The sequence below is a fragment of the Apteryx rowi genome, unplaced genomic scaffold (assembly GCF_003343035.1).
Source record: "Apteryx rowi isolate R43461 unplaced genomic scaffold, aptRow1 scaffold_62, whole genome shotgun sequence".
Taxonomy (NCBI): domain Eukaryota; kingdom Metazoa; phylum Chordata; class Aves; order Apterygiformes; family Apterygidae; genus Apteryx; species Apteryx rowi.
In genome coordinates, this window is record NW_020450894.1 from 1,001,312 (window position 1) to 1,017,845 (window position 16,534).

The window sequence follows — 16,534 nt, forward strand, 5'->3', positions numbered from 1 at the left end:
GAAATAGCAGTATATTTGCTCTTTGTCAGAAAAGCTGTGCAAAGGAATGGGTTACTCTCCCAGAAACTCTTCCTTCCATGGGATTCAGTTTGGCCAGGCTTCCTGTTCATTGCTAATCAAAACTAGTAGGTGAGACTGTGGATGACTTGGCTGCAATCTCATCAGTATGCTGATGACTCTGAGCTGTTTGTCCTGTTGCATCTAGTTTAAATTCTTTAATTTCATTGCTTAATGAAAAAAAAAAAAGGAGTTGAATGATCTGGATGAAAAGGACATGGCTGCAAAACAACTTGTAACAGTGCCAAAATGATGTTTGTGGAAGGGATGGGGTAAGTGTGTGCAATCTGTGCTGAAAGTGCATAGCCATGCATCAATTCACAAACTTAGGGTAATGGATGAGAAGGCCTGACAGCATCTTTAGCTAGTCAGTCATCTATAACTAACCCTTTCTAATACGGATTTTTGATTATGTAGGTTTGGCTTCAGCAACTGTGCTGTAATCATGAATGCTGCACGGAAATAACTGGCAGTGAAGAATGGATGCAGTTGTACTTTGCTTGAGTCATGCTTAGGCGCCCAGGTCTCCACTATGGGCTATTCGGGGCACTGTCAATGCTCTCTAAAGCACTGGACGGTCTGGAGCAAAGTTACACGAAGGGTTGTCTTTCACCATACATCCTGCTGAAGCAATAGGATGCTGGCTCTTTTTTGGTCCAAGAGCATGTATTCTCAGTCTGACAGTGGGGCTCTCTCAGCCTAGAGCCCTGCTTTTGAAGTTTGGTCCCCTTTCTAGCCCATCACAGCTGTAGCTTGCTTAAGGCTGCACTGCGGATGGCATTTATTATGTTTCCTACTTGACCTTCAGGTTCTGCTTTGTTCCTCTTCTGTCATGTTCTAGTCTTGCCAATGTGAGGAGCCTAGTAGCCATGGCGTGAAGCACTGTAGAGCTGAGTAAATAAATATGTCAATAAATAATCACATCCTTCATGAAAAAGAAACCCAGAGCAGAGACTGATGGTAGCCAGGGAGTTCTGCTGATCCAGGTAGAGATTTTTATTGTTTTCTTTCTCTTAATGACTTCCTTTCCTCTGCTTTCTCTTCTTTTAGAGCTTTGAGTTGGAGTAGGTAGTTACTGGTGTCCCTGAGCTGCTTCATCACACACCAGGGCCTTATATCCTTCTTTCTCAAGTCAGTTATCCTCTCCTGGGCTCCTGGATGTTTACTCTTCAAGGCTCAGAAATCCTACATGCAGTTTATCCTCTGGCCCAGCTCAGGTTTTCTGTTTGTGTTAGCAAGAACTTCCTCCATCACCTTGGCTGTTCTTCCTTGGTCAGACAGACTTGTTTTCTGCATGCTGAACTGACTCCTGTCCCATTAGATTTTGCTGAAAAAGAGAACTGCTATGGAGACATGTAATGCCAGACCCCCATCGTAGCAGCAAGCAAGCAGAGCAAAGCAGGGAGATGCTGCAGGGAAGTGTCCAGAAGCACTTCGGTAGAATTGTGTGGGGTAGCTGAATAGCTTCACTCATTCCTTCTGGAGATTTGTTGCCTCTGTGGGTTGTTCTGTGGCTGTGCAGATGCGTGTATATGCATGTGTGCCTGAAAGTGATCATGTGTTTTGTGTGACAGATATAAATATAGCTTCATATAATGCAAAATAAATTATTGAGATTTCTTAACAATCACAATTACAAGGATTCCCAAGAATACGCCTGTTAGCACCTAATGTCTCACAGGGAGTGTTGCAGCTTGGTGTCGCTTTGGTCTGATACAAACTCTTCAGCACACTCTGAAGAAGGAATGAGAGATATAGTTAGTGGCGCCTTCCTACAGGGTTACTCTTTTCAGCTGCTACCTGTGAAACAAAGGGATGTTAGAATTGGGATTTTTGAGGAGAAACGGGTCCACATCCAAACCTTACATCCAAGTGTCTTCCCACTGGTCTTTGGTCTGGGCTGGGTGCTAGGTGGATCAGTTCCGCTATGTGGATCAGCCTTTGCTCTAGTTCAGAGCAGTACTGTAAGCCCCAGCCTTTTCCATTTCAGACATTTTTGGTTTTATAGTCTTACAGTGGAATGCAAATCAAAAGCCATGGATAACAGCAAAAAGGCTTGTGACTGCTTGGCCATCATTTTCACTTTCAAGATGTTTTCTTGGCCCTGAACAACGAGGAGGATAAAGTCTGGAAGACAGGGTGAAAGACTCATGCTCTAGACATGCGTTTCCTTTTGGAACCAAAGGGCTGTTCCCCGTGTGGGGGTGTGTGTGCCTGTGTGTGGACAGGTTATTTACGGAGTTCTGTTAAACTACTAAAAATTCAGGTCAGGTGATTAACCTGCAGTACCCTTTTTCTTAATTTCCTAAACAGCTCTGTAGCCCTCGGAATATGAGGGTGTTGTAAATCATGTCTTTGGTCGTTCTTATTTAAAAGGGAGATGTTGCTGCAGATGCTAGGTGATGTAGTTAACCTTGGCTTTGGGATAGTTGGGAGGTCATCAAATCAATCTGTCTCCGTTCTCTGAACTGGCAGAGCTCTGTGCCTGGCTTCCCCACCTTTCTCCTCGCATCTTCATCTTCCTTTGTAGCCCAGATCCTGTGTATATCATCCAGACCTCACCACAGGCTTGTTTCTCTCCAACAGGTCTTTACCCTGATGGAAATGAAATGAAGGGAGGGACTTTGGAAACAGGCAAACTGACCTTTTCAGCCCAGCTAGTCCTTGATCCAAGCTTCAGATTTCATAAACAAAGCAAGCGGTGAATGTCATGCAATGGCCTCTTTGCAAATGAAACACAAAATAATCCTGTGGGAGTGAGAAGCTCAGCCTGAGACTCCAACAGACCCTGCCCATGTCCTGCCTTCACAAGTAGAGCTGCTTCTAAAGCATGAAGTATGTGAGGTCCCAGCCATTCCCTGTGGTTTCACTGTACTTGTGGGTGAGTTGTAGTCGTTGACATTACAAAGCTAATATTTACAGGTGGGAAGTCATCCAGGTGGGGAGGTAGCAGTGGTGGAAAGAGCCAAAACATCCTTTCCACTAGGTAGTTGAGGGAAGCCGCAAGTGTGCCAGTGCTCGGTGGGCAAGGGGGGCACAGTCAGGGCAGCGGAAGGAAAGACTAATTCATTTTAGTCCTTTTCCAGAACCCCTGGCAGTCTCTCCCAGCAACTGAGATATGCTGTGGGTCAGATGGGGCAGCTAGTGAAGTCTGTAGGGCCTGGGGTCAGAAGTTAAGGAAATCCCCTGGTTTTCCTGTAAGATGGGGATGCTATTGTCAGCCCCTGCTGGGAAGATGGAAACTGAAGTGGTCCGAGTGACTTGACCCAGGCTGCCTGGAAAGCAGAACTACACTGAGAGCCTTCTTTTTTTCAATTCTGCATTCCGGATGCAACTCTGTCAGCAGGTACTACTCAAGAGATGGAGCTTGTGGAAACCAAGACTCTTGTGTTACAAATCTGTTAGGAGCCACATGCATGCTAAACTGGTCTCCAAGGCAAGCCCTGACCAATTTCACATTTACGGCTCAGACTATTTTGTCAAAGGGAACTTTGGGTGGTGTAGAAATGTCATGGTTACCATTTGTTCCATTTTCCCTCTGTGGAAGGGAACATACGATGTGAGGAGAAAAGTGGCCAGAATACATATGCTGTTGCCCAGCAATCTTACCTGGCACATTGGTCCTAATAATTACTTTTGAGTTCATCTGGTTCCATTTTGCCTTCAGGATGGGGAAGCCACAAAATATTCTCTGGTAGCTTTCTTTCCCCATCTCCTCTGGCTGTTCTCAGCACTTCATGAGCTCAGTTAAGCATCAGATTATACAAGTCTTGGAGTGTCATGCTTCATTTTGAACTGTACTGCGGGTGTTACTGCAGTTGCCTGCCCTTTAAGCATACGTTGCTGCTTATTGCTTTCCCAGCAACCTACGGCACAGCTCCCAGCTGGGCACAGTGCACATTCCTGAGCTCTACCTGGACTTTCTGTGAGAAAACTGAAAGAGGGATTTCTTCAGCAAAGCATTTTTTCAGACATTCTTCAGTTTCTTCCAAAGATAAACCCTCAAAACAGGGCTTCTGTCAATCCCACCCATCTGACTTGGCCCCATTCTTTTTGCTTGTCCCATCTATGACTCCAGAACAGACTTTCTTCTCCTCTGAGGCCCTTGGGAGTATTGAGTGTTTGGTTGTAAAACTTGTTTCTGACTTCACTGACACCCACTTTTCTAAAACATCTTTACATTAAGATCCTGAATAAGTTTCTTTGCACTCTCATGCAGATCTTGAAGACTTTCAGGTGGTACTGCCACCTCTGTCTCTACTGTTCTTCACCCTCATTTAGCTCTTTGAATTCCAGAAGGCGTCACAGGAGCTGGAGGGTGCGCTCCGCGGCTCAAGAAGACTTTTGCTTAGCGAGGAGCTTGTGGCAGGGTTATTCATCTTCCTTCTCAAGCTGCTGAGAGCTGCCTCAGGCACAGTGGACTCCCAGGTTTCTTGCATTTGTCTGGAGAGCACTTTGATGTCTTGGTAGAGCTTTTTGAGCTTCATTTCATGATTTATACAGAGGAGGCAGTCTTCCTGTCAGCTTTGACAGGTATGCTGAAGGGGGTTTATCTACCAGGGTCTATCTCTATTTTGTCAAGGCTGTAACCTATCAAATTTATTCACTTGCTGCCCTCATTTGCTTTCCATTCAGTGCTGTTTAGGTGTTGTGGGGCCAGGAAGTTTTCCACTATTTGAATTGTGCTGTTTTTTCCCCTAGGAGGGTATCTAATAGCTCAGGGCTGCCCACAGTTCAGGGGGGCACATACCTGACTGCTGGGCCTTTTCACACCAAGATCTGGAGGTCTGTGGCAGGTCCAGTGGCTGCAGCATCTGTAGGGAAATAATTAGGCAGCCAAGCCTCTGATGAAGAATATTTTAACCTGTATTCTCAGATGTTGCGTCATTAATTAACTTAATGTGAAACATAAACTAGTCACAGGATTTACTGAGGAAATCTAAAATACCTATTGTCATTATTGCAGTTCATTAAAGTGGGAGATGGAGGTGACACCGAAAGAATCCTTCAGTAAGGTGTAGTTAAGGGTTTAAATATAAGTGTATATTTTTGTCTCTGAGATTTTGCTTTATGTGCCTAAAAGCCAGGAAGATTTCAGAAGAGCCCACAGCTTGTTACTGGGGCTCATGGGCACCTGAGCCCACATTAGAAGGATGAGTAAGAATCGTGATGTTTCTAGATTACAGAAGATACCTGATAGTAGGGCTTTGTGGCTTAGAGTGGATATGGAAGAGTGGGGTTTTGTAGTGGGTAAGATGTGAAACTGTGGTCACTTGAGCACTGAAGGAAATGCTTGATATTGCAGGGACTTGACTTTGGTCTATATAGGCAAAGTAAAATAAAAGCACAGATGGTTCAAAGGGAGAGCTGTGGTTGGTGGTGGCTCATATTCAGTAATTCCTAAAAGTCTGGTTTTCAGATGTATAGCAGGCTTATTTAAACTGTTGCCCACAGTCCAAATCCAGCTCACAATGTATTGTCTAGTGACCTGCCAGATGTGGTGAGCGTGGCTGGACAGGGCTGGAGCAGCCTAGATGTTTCTGGGATTGTGCATGGGGTCTGGGCTCTGGGTGGTGCTGAGTTGTTCAGCTGGGGATCACCATGCCTGGGCTCTGAGTAGCACAGTTCCCACTGAGTGGCTCGTGACGGCTCCAGCCTGGCATGGGAAGGATGCTGCCCACTCTGCACAGACCCCGTGCGCAGTCTCCATGCTGGAGCCCCACGAGAAGACATGCTGGGTCAGTGCGATGGTGAACATCCATCTCCCTCCTTCCCCAACACTGGAGATGTCCTGTGGGAGGAAATGGGCATGCACCATCTCCCCAGCCTTCAGCCAGTGCCTGCTACATATGCACTGAGCCAACAGTTCCCTGCTGCCCTGCTCCCTAGGCGGTTCTTGCTAGCAGCCCCTGCCAGCCCTTACCCACTGCTCCCAGCACATCCTGCACCCATGGGAGAGTGCAGCGGAGCTGGAGGCTTTGGGAGGGAGGCAGGAGGGACTCACTCAGAGGAAGGTCTCCCTGGTATTTTCCTGGCTGTGTCCTCTTCTCCCTGTTCTTCTGAGAAGGCTTTCAGTAACCAGCAGGCAAGCTGCCCTGGATTTCAGGAATTGAAAGGGAGAATGAAGATGGGGAAGAAGCTGGGGGTGGGAGGGGATACTGCAGTTTCCTGAGCCACATGCCAAAATAACTTGCTTGGGCCATGGTAGGGAGCAGCTGCCTATGCCCCCCATGCCCAAGAGCAGTAAAAGTAGTTCTGGTTGCTAACTTTTATCCTGTCTATCCCTTTTTAAAAAAGGAAAGTTCTGCTGTGCGGTGTGAGACAGTAAGCAGGGGTATGTCGTTCATGTTATAAATGCAGGAGAGAGATGTGTAGGAGGGCAGTCAGGGTGCCTGGGGAGTAAGGGGTGCAGAGGTGATTTTGATCAGAATTCCCTAGCTGTCTAGCTACAGTGTGAGACATGCTTTTCCGGGTGGAGAGGTTTCCTTGGTTTTGTTTGTTTGTTTATGGATACTATACATTTGCAAGTCTTCCTTTTTCCTCTGACTTCGGGATGTGGATCAAGCATGGTAGCTTGGAACTGTGCAAAACCAGATCTGAAACCATGCGGATGACAGACTGTGACAGATCTTTTTAGAATCACCTAGCGCTACCTAAGCATTCAGGAAACTACTAATTAGAATGAGACAGTTTTACTAGCAGGACAGGAAAAGCAAAGCAGGAAAGCAAAGAGTTTTTCACCTGCAATGAAGACTTCCTTGGCATTTTTTGCTCACCAAGAACAGGACAGAGCTGAGGCTGTTGAGGTCTGAACTCTTCTTTGAGGTTGTCTGCAAACATTCAGTAGCACACAGGAAGGAATTTGTGTAGCCTCCAGGGACATAAATTTTAAGGAGGTTCCTAAAGGATAGTGGGTATTGGCCATGCCTCAAAAGGGGCCACACAAGAGGCCACCTTGAAGAAGAGTGTTGTGCTTTAGACGTGGCTATTTTGAAGGTGCAATACATTAGACACACCTGGCAGATCCCCTTTTCGTTGCCTTCTTAACCCAGGTGCGTATATGAGTTTTCAAGCTTGTGCCTCTCTGGGGAAAAGTGGAAGATATTTATTTCAGGAGTGTCTTGTGTGCATCATTTATATGCTGAACACATGCCATGTGCTTTCTACAGTATTTTTCAAGCAGGCACTGTCGTTCTCTCAGCAGTCAGTGAGCAGCCTCTGGTTACAGTGCACTGGCAGCTCTGCAGGTACTGCAAAAGGTCTTACTGCCTACTTAATACAGAGCAAGGGCTTGGTCTCTTGTCACCACAAAGGCCACATTTATAAATCAGCAGTAAGTGCTAAGAGTAAAACATCAGTGACTTTCAAATTGTTCCCCCTTTAGTCCCCAAAGTGTATTTTTTGCCCTTTGGGGTGAGGTGGGTGGGTAGAGAACTTTGTCTCATTTGCTTTTTTGAAACTTGTTGGAAGTACTAGTGAGGCGGCCATGTAATTTGGGTTTGCCTGCAGAAGAGGACAATCTGAATTGTAAATAGCACCTGCTAAATTATTATTAAGAGAAAGCTGAAGTGGGAGGAGTTCGTGGAATAAAGCATCGAGTCTCTTAACAAAAGTCATTCGGTTTGTTTTAGCATTGTCCTCTCTCTGCACTCTACATACTTTAACTCATGTGAATGCTACGGGGAGTTACATAAGTCATATCAAGGACAGGGAAGGCTCCATTAAATCCAGTTACTATCAATTGTGCGAGAGCTTTAATGGGCTACACTAAAACTCATTATTAAAGAAAGGAACTATCAATTTTATTTAATGCATCTTACCCAACCTTGATTCTGCCCCCAGCCCAGAGACTCAGCATGCACAGAGGTGATATAAAAATCCGAGCTGCACTCTTCAGGGCTCGGATTTACTTTAGTTGTTCCAGAGTCCCGGCTGCTACCCGACCAGCTGATGGGCACTGCAGGAGGTTGCCCTGCACCCATGCTAAGGCAAGAGCACAGCTTTAGCCCAGGTGGGTTTAGCCAGTGTGTGTTAGCAAAGCCCCGTCTGAGCTTGGCCACTTTTCTCAGTGTAGCCAAAAGGCTCAAGTTGTAAATCGTATTACGGGCTCTAATTTGGAATTTGATCCCTCTAACAAACCATCCAACTTTTATTCACATTTATTCTGAAATTTAGTGTTGCAATGGAGTAAAGATCTTGTGAAGAAAAGAACATGCCACCAGCACAATTTGATAATGTCCTCAGGAAATTTGGGGTTGTGTTTTTCTCACAAAGGCTGCACAGACAAATTTGCAATAAAAATGACTTTGCTGCAGAAGCCTTTTTTCCATCACCAAGCTGTCAATCAGACTGTAATTTCTTGGTATCGGACTATGCTGAACAGCTAGCCGAACTATTCTCCTTACGACTTATGCCCCTAAAACATCAGCTGTGAGAAAATTATTTTGGACAGAGGGAAGGAGATTTCATACTTCTTTTTTTCAGGGAAAAAAAAAAGTAGTTCTTTTACAATGAGACACAACATCTGAGAAGTGCAGAAGAGGCAATGGTGGAGTTCAAAGTCCTCTCTTTAGCCACAAGACAGCCCTGCTTCCTCTCCCCCCTCTATTTTTGGGGTGGGCGGGTGGTTCAGTTCTCATGCTCTGTCCCTGTCCCCTCTGCTGAAGCTGTTGCAGGGACAGTGAGGGGCTTGTTGTCGATGTGGAAACCAATCCCTAACAACAACTCATTTCACCAAGGGGCACAGACAGCCGTCTGACGTTGACAGTGTTGGGTGACTGCTGACCTTGTTTTTAGCGTCAGCTGATATAAACTGGAGCTCCGCCAGTCTGCACCAGTTGAAAGTCTGTCTCTTAATGGTGGCGATTATCCTGGTTTTTACAGCAGCACTGAGAAAGTTGCAGCTGCTGTGCTTTGCATCAGTAACTTTAATTTGGGGGTGACTGGGTCTTCTGGAGTTATTTCCAGGGGAGCGTGTGAGAAGAACCTCTCTCCTTTTTCTGTGTCAATCTTTTTTTTTTTTCCTTTTTATTTTGTATGAAGAGATATTGCTCAAGCACGCCATGGAACGAAAGCCATAAAGCTATAAATTACACCTCTGCTAGGTCCACAATATGTTACCAATTACATCTGCTTTATTATTCACGTCCAGGGGGAAAGCATACATCAAACCAACCCCACTCTCCAGAAAGGTCGGTACTGTACTAGAAAGAACACCGTGACTCTTCTTAATCAGTGGAAAAACAAACACAGCTTCGGCTCACTCACATATGATATTTGTGTCCAGGATGACAAGTTGAGTAATACTGCTGCAGTTCTCCAAGCTCGCAGCGTGCCACATGCTAAGACGTTCATGGCAACATCGTCGCCCTGTGGAAAGGAGAGAGGAGAGCGAGCGGTTAGAGGGGCAGGAGCTGAGGGCGGGGGAGAGAGGGATGAGGACTGAGTTGTGGGGACCATGGGAATTGCTGCCAGGTAGGTTGGGGGGGATGAAAGTTCATACGAGATGCAGCAAACACCCTCAGAAAACACATTAAAGCCAGAGGTCATGTCTGTAAAGGAGAGCATGCTGCAGTTTGCACTGCTTCGTTGCTGCAGAGGGGTTAGAAGGGTTTTGTGTTGCGTCTTCCAGCAGTGGTGAGGATTTTCCCACTTGTCCTAATAGGGCTTATTTTTTTGCGTCCACCCTGTCTTCACAAGTTGATCACTGCAGCAGGAAGGAAGGTGGGGGTTTTGAAGCAAGCTGGAGCGATTGCTTTGCTGGTTATTTGTGTGTAAGTACATACAGTGATTTTTTGGCTCACCATAGCCCCCGTCATATGCGGTTCCTGGGCTTTGGGCTGCTGGGAATTAACTGGAAAATGTGTGTTGGATGTGTATGGGTGTGTTTGCTTAACTGTGCTCCTCATCTTTGGAACCGTGGAGTAACTTCCCTTTTTTCTGTATGTGGGTATATGTATATGCATGCATGTATGCATGTGTACATATGAATGTAAAAGGATCTTTAGAACAGAGCAATGCGGGTGTTCGTGGAGGATGGGCTTCTCTTAGAAAAGGGAGCCGAGTATTAAACGTACTCGCATGTCTCCACACAAAAAAGTCATCCATGTGCATTGCAGAGTTTGTTGCATTTTTGTCACTGAAGCATTCATTCAGCTTTTAACTTTTCTAAGTTGACAACAAGTCAAGGTTATGTTTGTACTTAATAATTCAGCAACGGTGCCAGCTCAGCATATTGTCTTTTTCTTTCCTAGTCATTCTGGTTTATTAAAAAGAAACAATGACAAGAGATAGAAGGGTTGAAGGAGGCTGTGCCTTTCTGCTTTAACTCCATCCTGCCCCTGACTTCTACCATAGGAATCCCCATAGATTTGCGTGGTTCACAAACACCTGTGTGCCAGCAGTGCCATCCTTACCCTGGGATGAGGAAGCTGGCAGCAATTCCGGACTTGGATGGCCCCTTTTCTGTGTGTCACCTCTGCTTTTCCAAATTAGACTATTTTCTGTTTCAGTGGATTATTACCCAGACTCTTCAGTAAGTCTGTTTCAATGATATTTTTTGACTTTGGTTATAAGGTTGTGGGTTTCTTTTTTCTTTTAATAAAGGTGTAGAAGATCATTAGCCCTTTTAGACTGGAAGGAACTTGCAGTAAAATAGGTTTTTGTCTTTTCTTAAAAAAATTAAGGTATATTAGCACCTGATTCCACCACATGCTAGTTTGTACCTTGCTTCATTAGCAATCCTGTTCATTTCCAGGGGATCTTTTTCCAGTTATGGTATTGCCACTGTGAATAAGAATAGATGAACACAGTTTTATCAGTCTGAGAGAACTGAGAGCACACAGTAAAGCTCATGTTGTGTAACTCCCATCTTCACTGTCCCTGAGCACAGACAAGCATTGTGCACAATTCCCACACGCAGACTTGGCAAGCAACCTGAAACATCATCTGCTGTTTCTATCCTGGCTTCTCAACTTTGTCAGCACACCTCCATTTTGTCACAGTGTGTCATCTCCCATTCCCATCCCAGCCCTCTGCAGACCATAAGCTGCACTGTGGTTTTATGGGAATAAACAGAGGGCTTAAGTCAGAAACACCAAACTGTTTAATATAGGATAAGCCTGAGGATTTGAGATTTGGCCTCCATAGGCAGATACTTTACAGTATTTTACATCAGTTCTTCCTGAGAGCTGGATATATTCTTGGAGACAATGGGAATAGGAGTCTCTTTAGGCAGAGAAGGTAAAAATAACATTTACATTATCATTATTAAAAATGGGAAGAGGGAGAGGGAGAGAGCAGAAATACTTGTTGTTGTTAGTATAGGTCAGTCAGGAGTAATGATTTACTTTAGAGTATAATATTTTATTTGTGTTGGGTATGTATTTCTGGAAGAACTTGACTCGTGTGTGTGTGCACATGCTGTATCAGAAGTCTGTATCCCACTTTCCCTTATTGCGACTGAACACATAAAAAAAGCTGGGAAAGACATCTTGACACTGTCGTTTCACTCTGATGTTGTATTGCAGGTATGGCCTCGCATGTGCAAGTTTTCTCTCCTCACACCCTTCAGTCAAGTGCCTTCTGTAGCGTGAAGAAACTGAAAGTGGAGCCGAGTTCTAACTGGGATATGACTGGGTACGGCACACAGAGCAAAGTCTACAGCCAGAGCAAGAACGTGCAGTCCTCCCAAGCAGCCGCTGCCGCCGTCAACGCCTCCCTCCAGATCCCCAACCCGAGCATCCCGTACGAGCAGACCATCATCTTCCCAGCCAGTACAGGGCACATCGTGGTGACGTCCGCCAACAGCACTTCTGGTGTGGTTGCAGTGTCTGGGCAAACGCTGGGCGGGCCACACAACCTGATGCGTCGCAGCACTGTGAGCCTTCTGGACACCTACCAAAAATGTGGACTTAAGCGGAAGAGTGAGGAGATTGAGAACACGAGCAGCGTGCAGATCATCGAAGAGCACCCACCAATGATTCAGAACAATGCCAGTGGGGCCACTGTAGCCACTGCCACCACCTCCACGGCCACATCCAAAAACAGTGGCTCCAACAGCGAAGGGGATTACCAGCTGGTGCAACATGAGGTGCTCTGTTCCATGACCAACACGTACGAAGTGTTAGAGTTTCTTGGCCGGGGAACCTTCGGACAAGTAGTCAAATGCTGGAAACGTGGCACTAATGAGATTGTGGCCATCAAGATCCTGAAGAACCATCCTTCCTATGCCCGGCAAGGCCAGATTGAAGTGAGCATCCTGGCTCGGCTGAGCACAGAAAGCGCGGATGACTACAACTTTGTCCGCGCATACGAATGCTTCCAGCACAAGAATCACACGTGCTTGGTCTTTGAAATGTTGGAGCAGAACCTCTATGATTTCCTAAAACAAAACAAATTCAGTCCCTTGCCCCTTAAGTACATTCGACCAATTCTCCAGCAGGTAGCAACTGCCCTAATGAAGCTGAAAAGTCTGGGACTGATTCATGCTGATCTCAAGCCAGAGAATATCATGTTGGTAGACCCATCCCGACAGCCATATAGGGTCAAGGTCATAGACTTTGGTTCAGCTAGCCATGTGTCTAAAGCTGTGTGTTCTACCTACCTTCAATCCAGATATTACAGGTAAGAAACTGGGCTCAAATAACATTACTGGAAGAGGTATTTCACCTATAGAAATTTTCCTTCATTTTTGTAAATAAATGAGAGCCATTCCTTAATCCTAAGCTGGGGTGGCTCTTAGAATGGGCTTCTGATGAAAGGAAAAAATGGTATCATAGCCTCTAGAGGTTTACTTGCATTGAAAACTATTGTAAAGTTGTAAGTAACTGTAAAATGTTAACTGTTGTAGGAAAAAAAAAAAAAGAGTTTGTCATCTACAATTGACAGAATAGTTCAGAGGAGACTTTCCTCCCTGTCCCTCTGTCTTCATTTCCTTCTCTCTGGGACTGCTTCCAGAAGAGGAACTGGATCTGGAGAGTCCACATTTCCTTTCCAAGTCAGTGGAAGTAGGTTCTTGGTTTCAGAAAGGCCTTAACCTAAACTATCATTCCATATGTTAGTTGTATCTTCCAGCCTTCTTTCATAGGTGAAACCAGGGTTTTTACAAAAACAAGGTTGGGCCACAGGAAAACAACTGTATGGATGTAGAAGATGCTCTGTCAAAGAGTAATTTTCACACAGGCTGTGAAGCTAATTAATAGGAGTCAATGGAAGATTCCCACTGGCTCCTGTCAGCTCTGCTCCAGGTGGGCAGGCTGCCTGGCTGGGCTGGGATCACCTTTCTCCATGCATGAAGCTGTCAGTAGGGATGAATGAGTATTGTCAGTAATTTTGGGTTGGACTGAGGACCTGTCATGGACTCTTGATTCCCACTGGCAGTGCTTTTAATTGCAGGTATATTATGTGCTAGGGTGAAGTTCTGACCTCTGCATAGGTCCACCCAAAGCAAAATGTATGAACCAGCCATATTCCACCTTGGTCTCTTAAAGAGTTTCAGCAAAGGAAGCTTTGGTAAGCCCTGGAGTGTCATCCTCTGCCTATGTCTTGGCTCCGAGACACAAACTCTCTGTAGAGGTTCTCCTAAGCCCCTCTCGCTGGCTCCAGTCAGCTAGGTTCAGTATCCCAAGGACAGAGAAAAGCAATCATGCTGTTAGCTCAGGGGTGGGGGGAAAAGAAAAAAGGGGGAAATTGTCTTTAGATGAGAGATGAATTTAGAAACGTTCAGGCCATGTTTTTGTTGTTGTAATTCTGTGAAACGGGAGCAAGGAGGGAAAATGTGATCCTTCTTGATGTCTGATTTCATGAAAATCTGTCCTGGCAGCATGCACAGCTCGTCAGCTGAGTTACAGAAGAGCAGGGTAGTTGCTCTGTTTGTAAATAGAAAATAATCTGTCTTATACAGGGAGATGAAAAACAGCATGAGCTGATATCAGTCCCTTTTCCTGCTTCATAGATATGGCAGTAGCAAAGCCCACCAGAGCTCTGGGCAGGGGAAAGAGTTAATTTTCACAGGAACAGGAACTTTGACAGTGTAGCACTGCAGCAGCTGATTTTTATCTGTTTGTCCTTTGCTCTGAAGGAGGCCAGAGGAAAAAAAACACCCTAGTTTATACCTCAGAAGAGGCTTAGTAAATGAAATATTCTACCTGATGACAGTCCCATCCTCCAGGAGAGACATGTTTCTGTGGTAAATATGCAAAAGCTTTTAGGGTTGCAATTACCTGGCAGACTAGAAGAGAAAAAAATGATAATACAGGCATTTTGTTGTTGAGTTATCTGTGATTCTGCATTAGCAGCCTAGGTCCCAAGCTGAAAGACAGAAGGGGCAGCCAATATGAAATATGTGACAGAAAGCAGAAATGAAAGAGAAAAATGGTTCATTCTCAGCGACAAACAAGGAATATTTTTGTGGCAGTCTCTGGGGAGGAAAGGGCTTGATAACATTTGCTTTTTATATTTTAAATTTTATTCCTGCCCGGTCTGAAGTTGCAACTTCTTAGATAATAAGTTCTGTCTGTCTAAATCCTCTCTTGTTTACCATGCCTGAACTGATGGGGGGATGGGAAGAGGGGCAGCAGCTCACCAGAAAAGAAAAAGAAAAAGAAAAAGAAAAAAAGAAAAAGAAAAAGCTTGTTGAGATGAATTACATCAGCAGGGGGCTGCTGATGAAGCTAAATTCAAGTCATGAGGAAAATTTATATTCCTCTTCATTTTCTGATGGGGAAAAATACAGCACAGAATAAAGACCAATTCTGCTCCAAACAGAAGGAACTTTCACGCTAGAGGAAACATAGGACTTTATAAAAGTTTCATATGTCTTCCATTTAATTTACACTTATTTTACTTGCTAGAGTATAAAAGACAAGGGGATGACTTCAAGAAATGGCACATTTAAGCTGAATGTGAAGGAAAAGCTTCCTAAGAGTAAAATCTCATAGTAAGTAAGCAAGCCAAAGAAGTGACAGAAGGCATGTCCCCTGTGCATTTAAGGGAAGACTAGGCAGAGCACTAGGGCATATAATGTAGAGGTCAGTCCTCAACTGGAGGTCCTTTATGATGGCCTTTTGGGAGCAAATATGGGATCCTCTCCATATTTTATTAACAATTCACTTTTTCTTCTACCTCTTTTTTTTTTTAACATTACTCTCAAGAATGTGGTGGCCAAATCCATTCAAGTGAGGAAAGTTTTATGGGATCCTGTTAATTCTCAGAGCAATATAAGACATTTCCTGTTCCTGTAAATGGTAGACATATTTTCTTCTCCCAGAGGTGGAAGACAGAAGTGACTTTAAACCAATTTCATGTTCTTTCTTGACCAGAATCTGCATAGCCCAGCATAAGCTAGAACAGTCCCAGGGCTGTTGTCTCCTTTGCTTGCAGATTGCACATGAATCGTTTGCCACTGCTGTCATGTAACAGGCTCTGAAGTTAAAAAGAATTCCTCAGCCACATTTCCCGGGGCCAGAACAGTAGGGAGACCTTGCAATGCTCCTTGCAATGTTCCTGCAGTGCAATCACTGTAGGAACAGCTCAGGAGCCAGCACTGAGTGCTCCAACATCAGAAGTATTTGTGCCATATCAGGAATGTTGCTATCAGGCCAAGCCAATTCTCTCTGGAAGGATCACAATGATGTCAAGGTGGCAGGGGAAAATACAAGGTATCGGAAAAGGTCGGCAAAACTTCTTTAGTCTAGCAAAACTTGTCTCCCTTCCCTCTCAGAGGACATAGCTTCCTCCAGGCTAGATTTGCTGCCCTAATTGATACTCTGGAGATTCCTCTCCCTCTCTCCTGACTGTAGAGGGACCTGAGAGAGACAGGCCACGCGAGGCTAATGTGAGGTGTTTGTAAGCCAATGAGAATCAGCCCCTGCAAGTGCAGCAGTGTCCCCTCCCTGCTTACCCAGCCCAGAGCTGCATTTCTGGTTTAAATGTCTGAGATGAGCACCAGCCAGAGCCTGGCTGCAAGAGCATCTAAGGGGTTGGGGGGCAGGCTGCACCGTGGTCCCTGGTACTGACCTAAATGACAAATGACAGAGGACCTCACAGCCGTTTGCAGGCTAATGACTTCAGCCTGCTGCAGCTGAAGAACTGCTGGCCCCTGTTTCCTAAGTCCTTTCAAAAAATCTAATAAAGGGAAACAAGCCCAGAGTAGACCACGGGCCGCAGGTAGGATCCGCTCGCTTACCTTGCCAGCCCAACCACATCATCCTCACCCCCGACACCTGATGGCTGTGTAGCCCAAGAGCAGCTACTCTTGCGTAACTCTCCTCCCCCTCCCTGCCAACGGCGGGGGGACCACTTGGGGACTATCCCACTTGGTGCTAATTTCGTCTTAAGTTTCTTGCATCACTGCTCTAGCTAAGTCAGAGATTTTGTCAGTGCTGTGGTCAGAGTTGTCATCAAAAAGTGGGCGTATTGTGAAGAAGATCAGCCTCCTTCCTCCCACACATCTTCAGTCTGTAAAGTTACTGTGGTG

The 16,534-nt window shown here is 45.3% G+C and overlaps 1 protein-coding gene across 2 annotated transcripts in view; it reads left to right on the forward strand.

The window, feature by feature from the left end:
* The first annotated feature begins 2,688 nt into the window (after positions 1-2,688).
* HIPK2 (homeodomain interacting protein kinase 2) overlaps positions 2,689-16,534 on the forward strand; it is a 101,876-nt gene continuing 88,030 nt past the window's right edge. For both annotated transcript variants that reach the window (XM_026083946.1, XM_026083947.1), the window contains exons 1-2: positions 2,689-2,938; positions 11,586-12,681. In XM_026083946.1, coding sequence (XP_025939731.1) covers positions 11,588-12,681 — 1,094 coding nt within the window. In that variant the 5' untranslated portion in view covers positions 2,689-2,938; positions 11,586-11,587. The remainder of the gene's footprint in view (positions 2,939-11,585; positions 12,682-16,534) is intronic.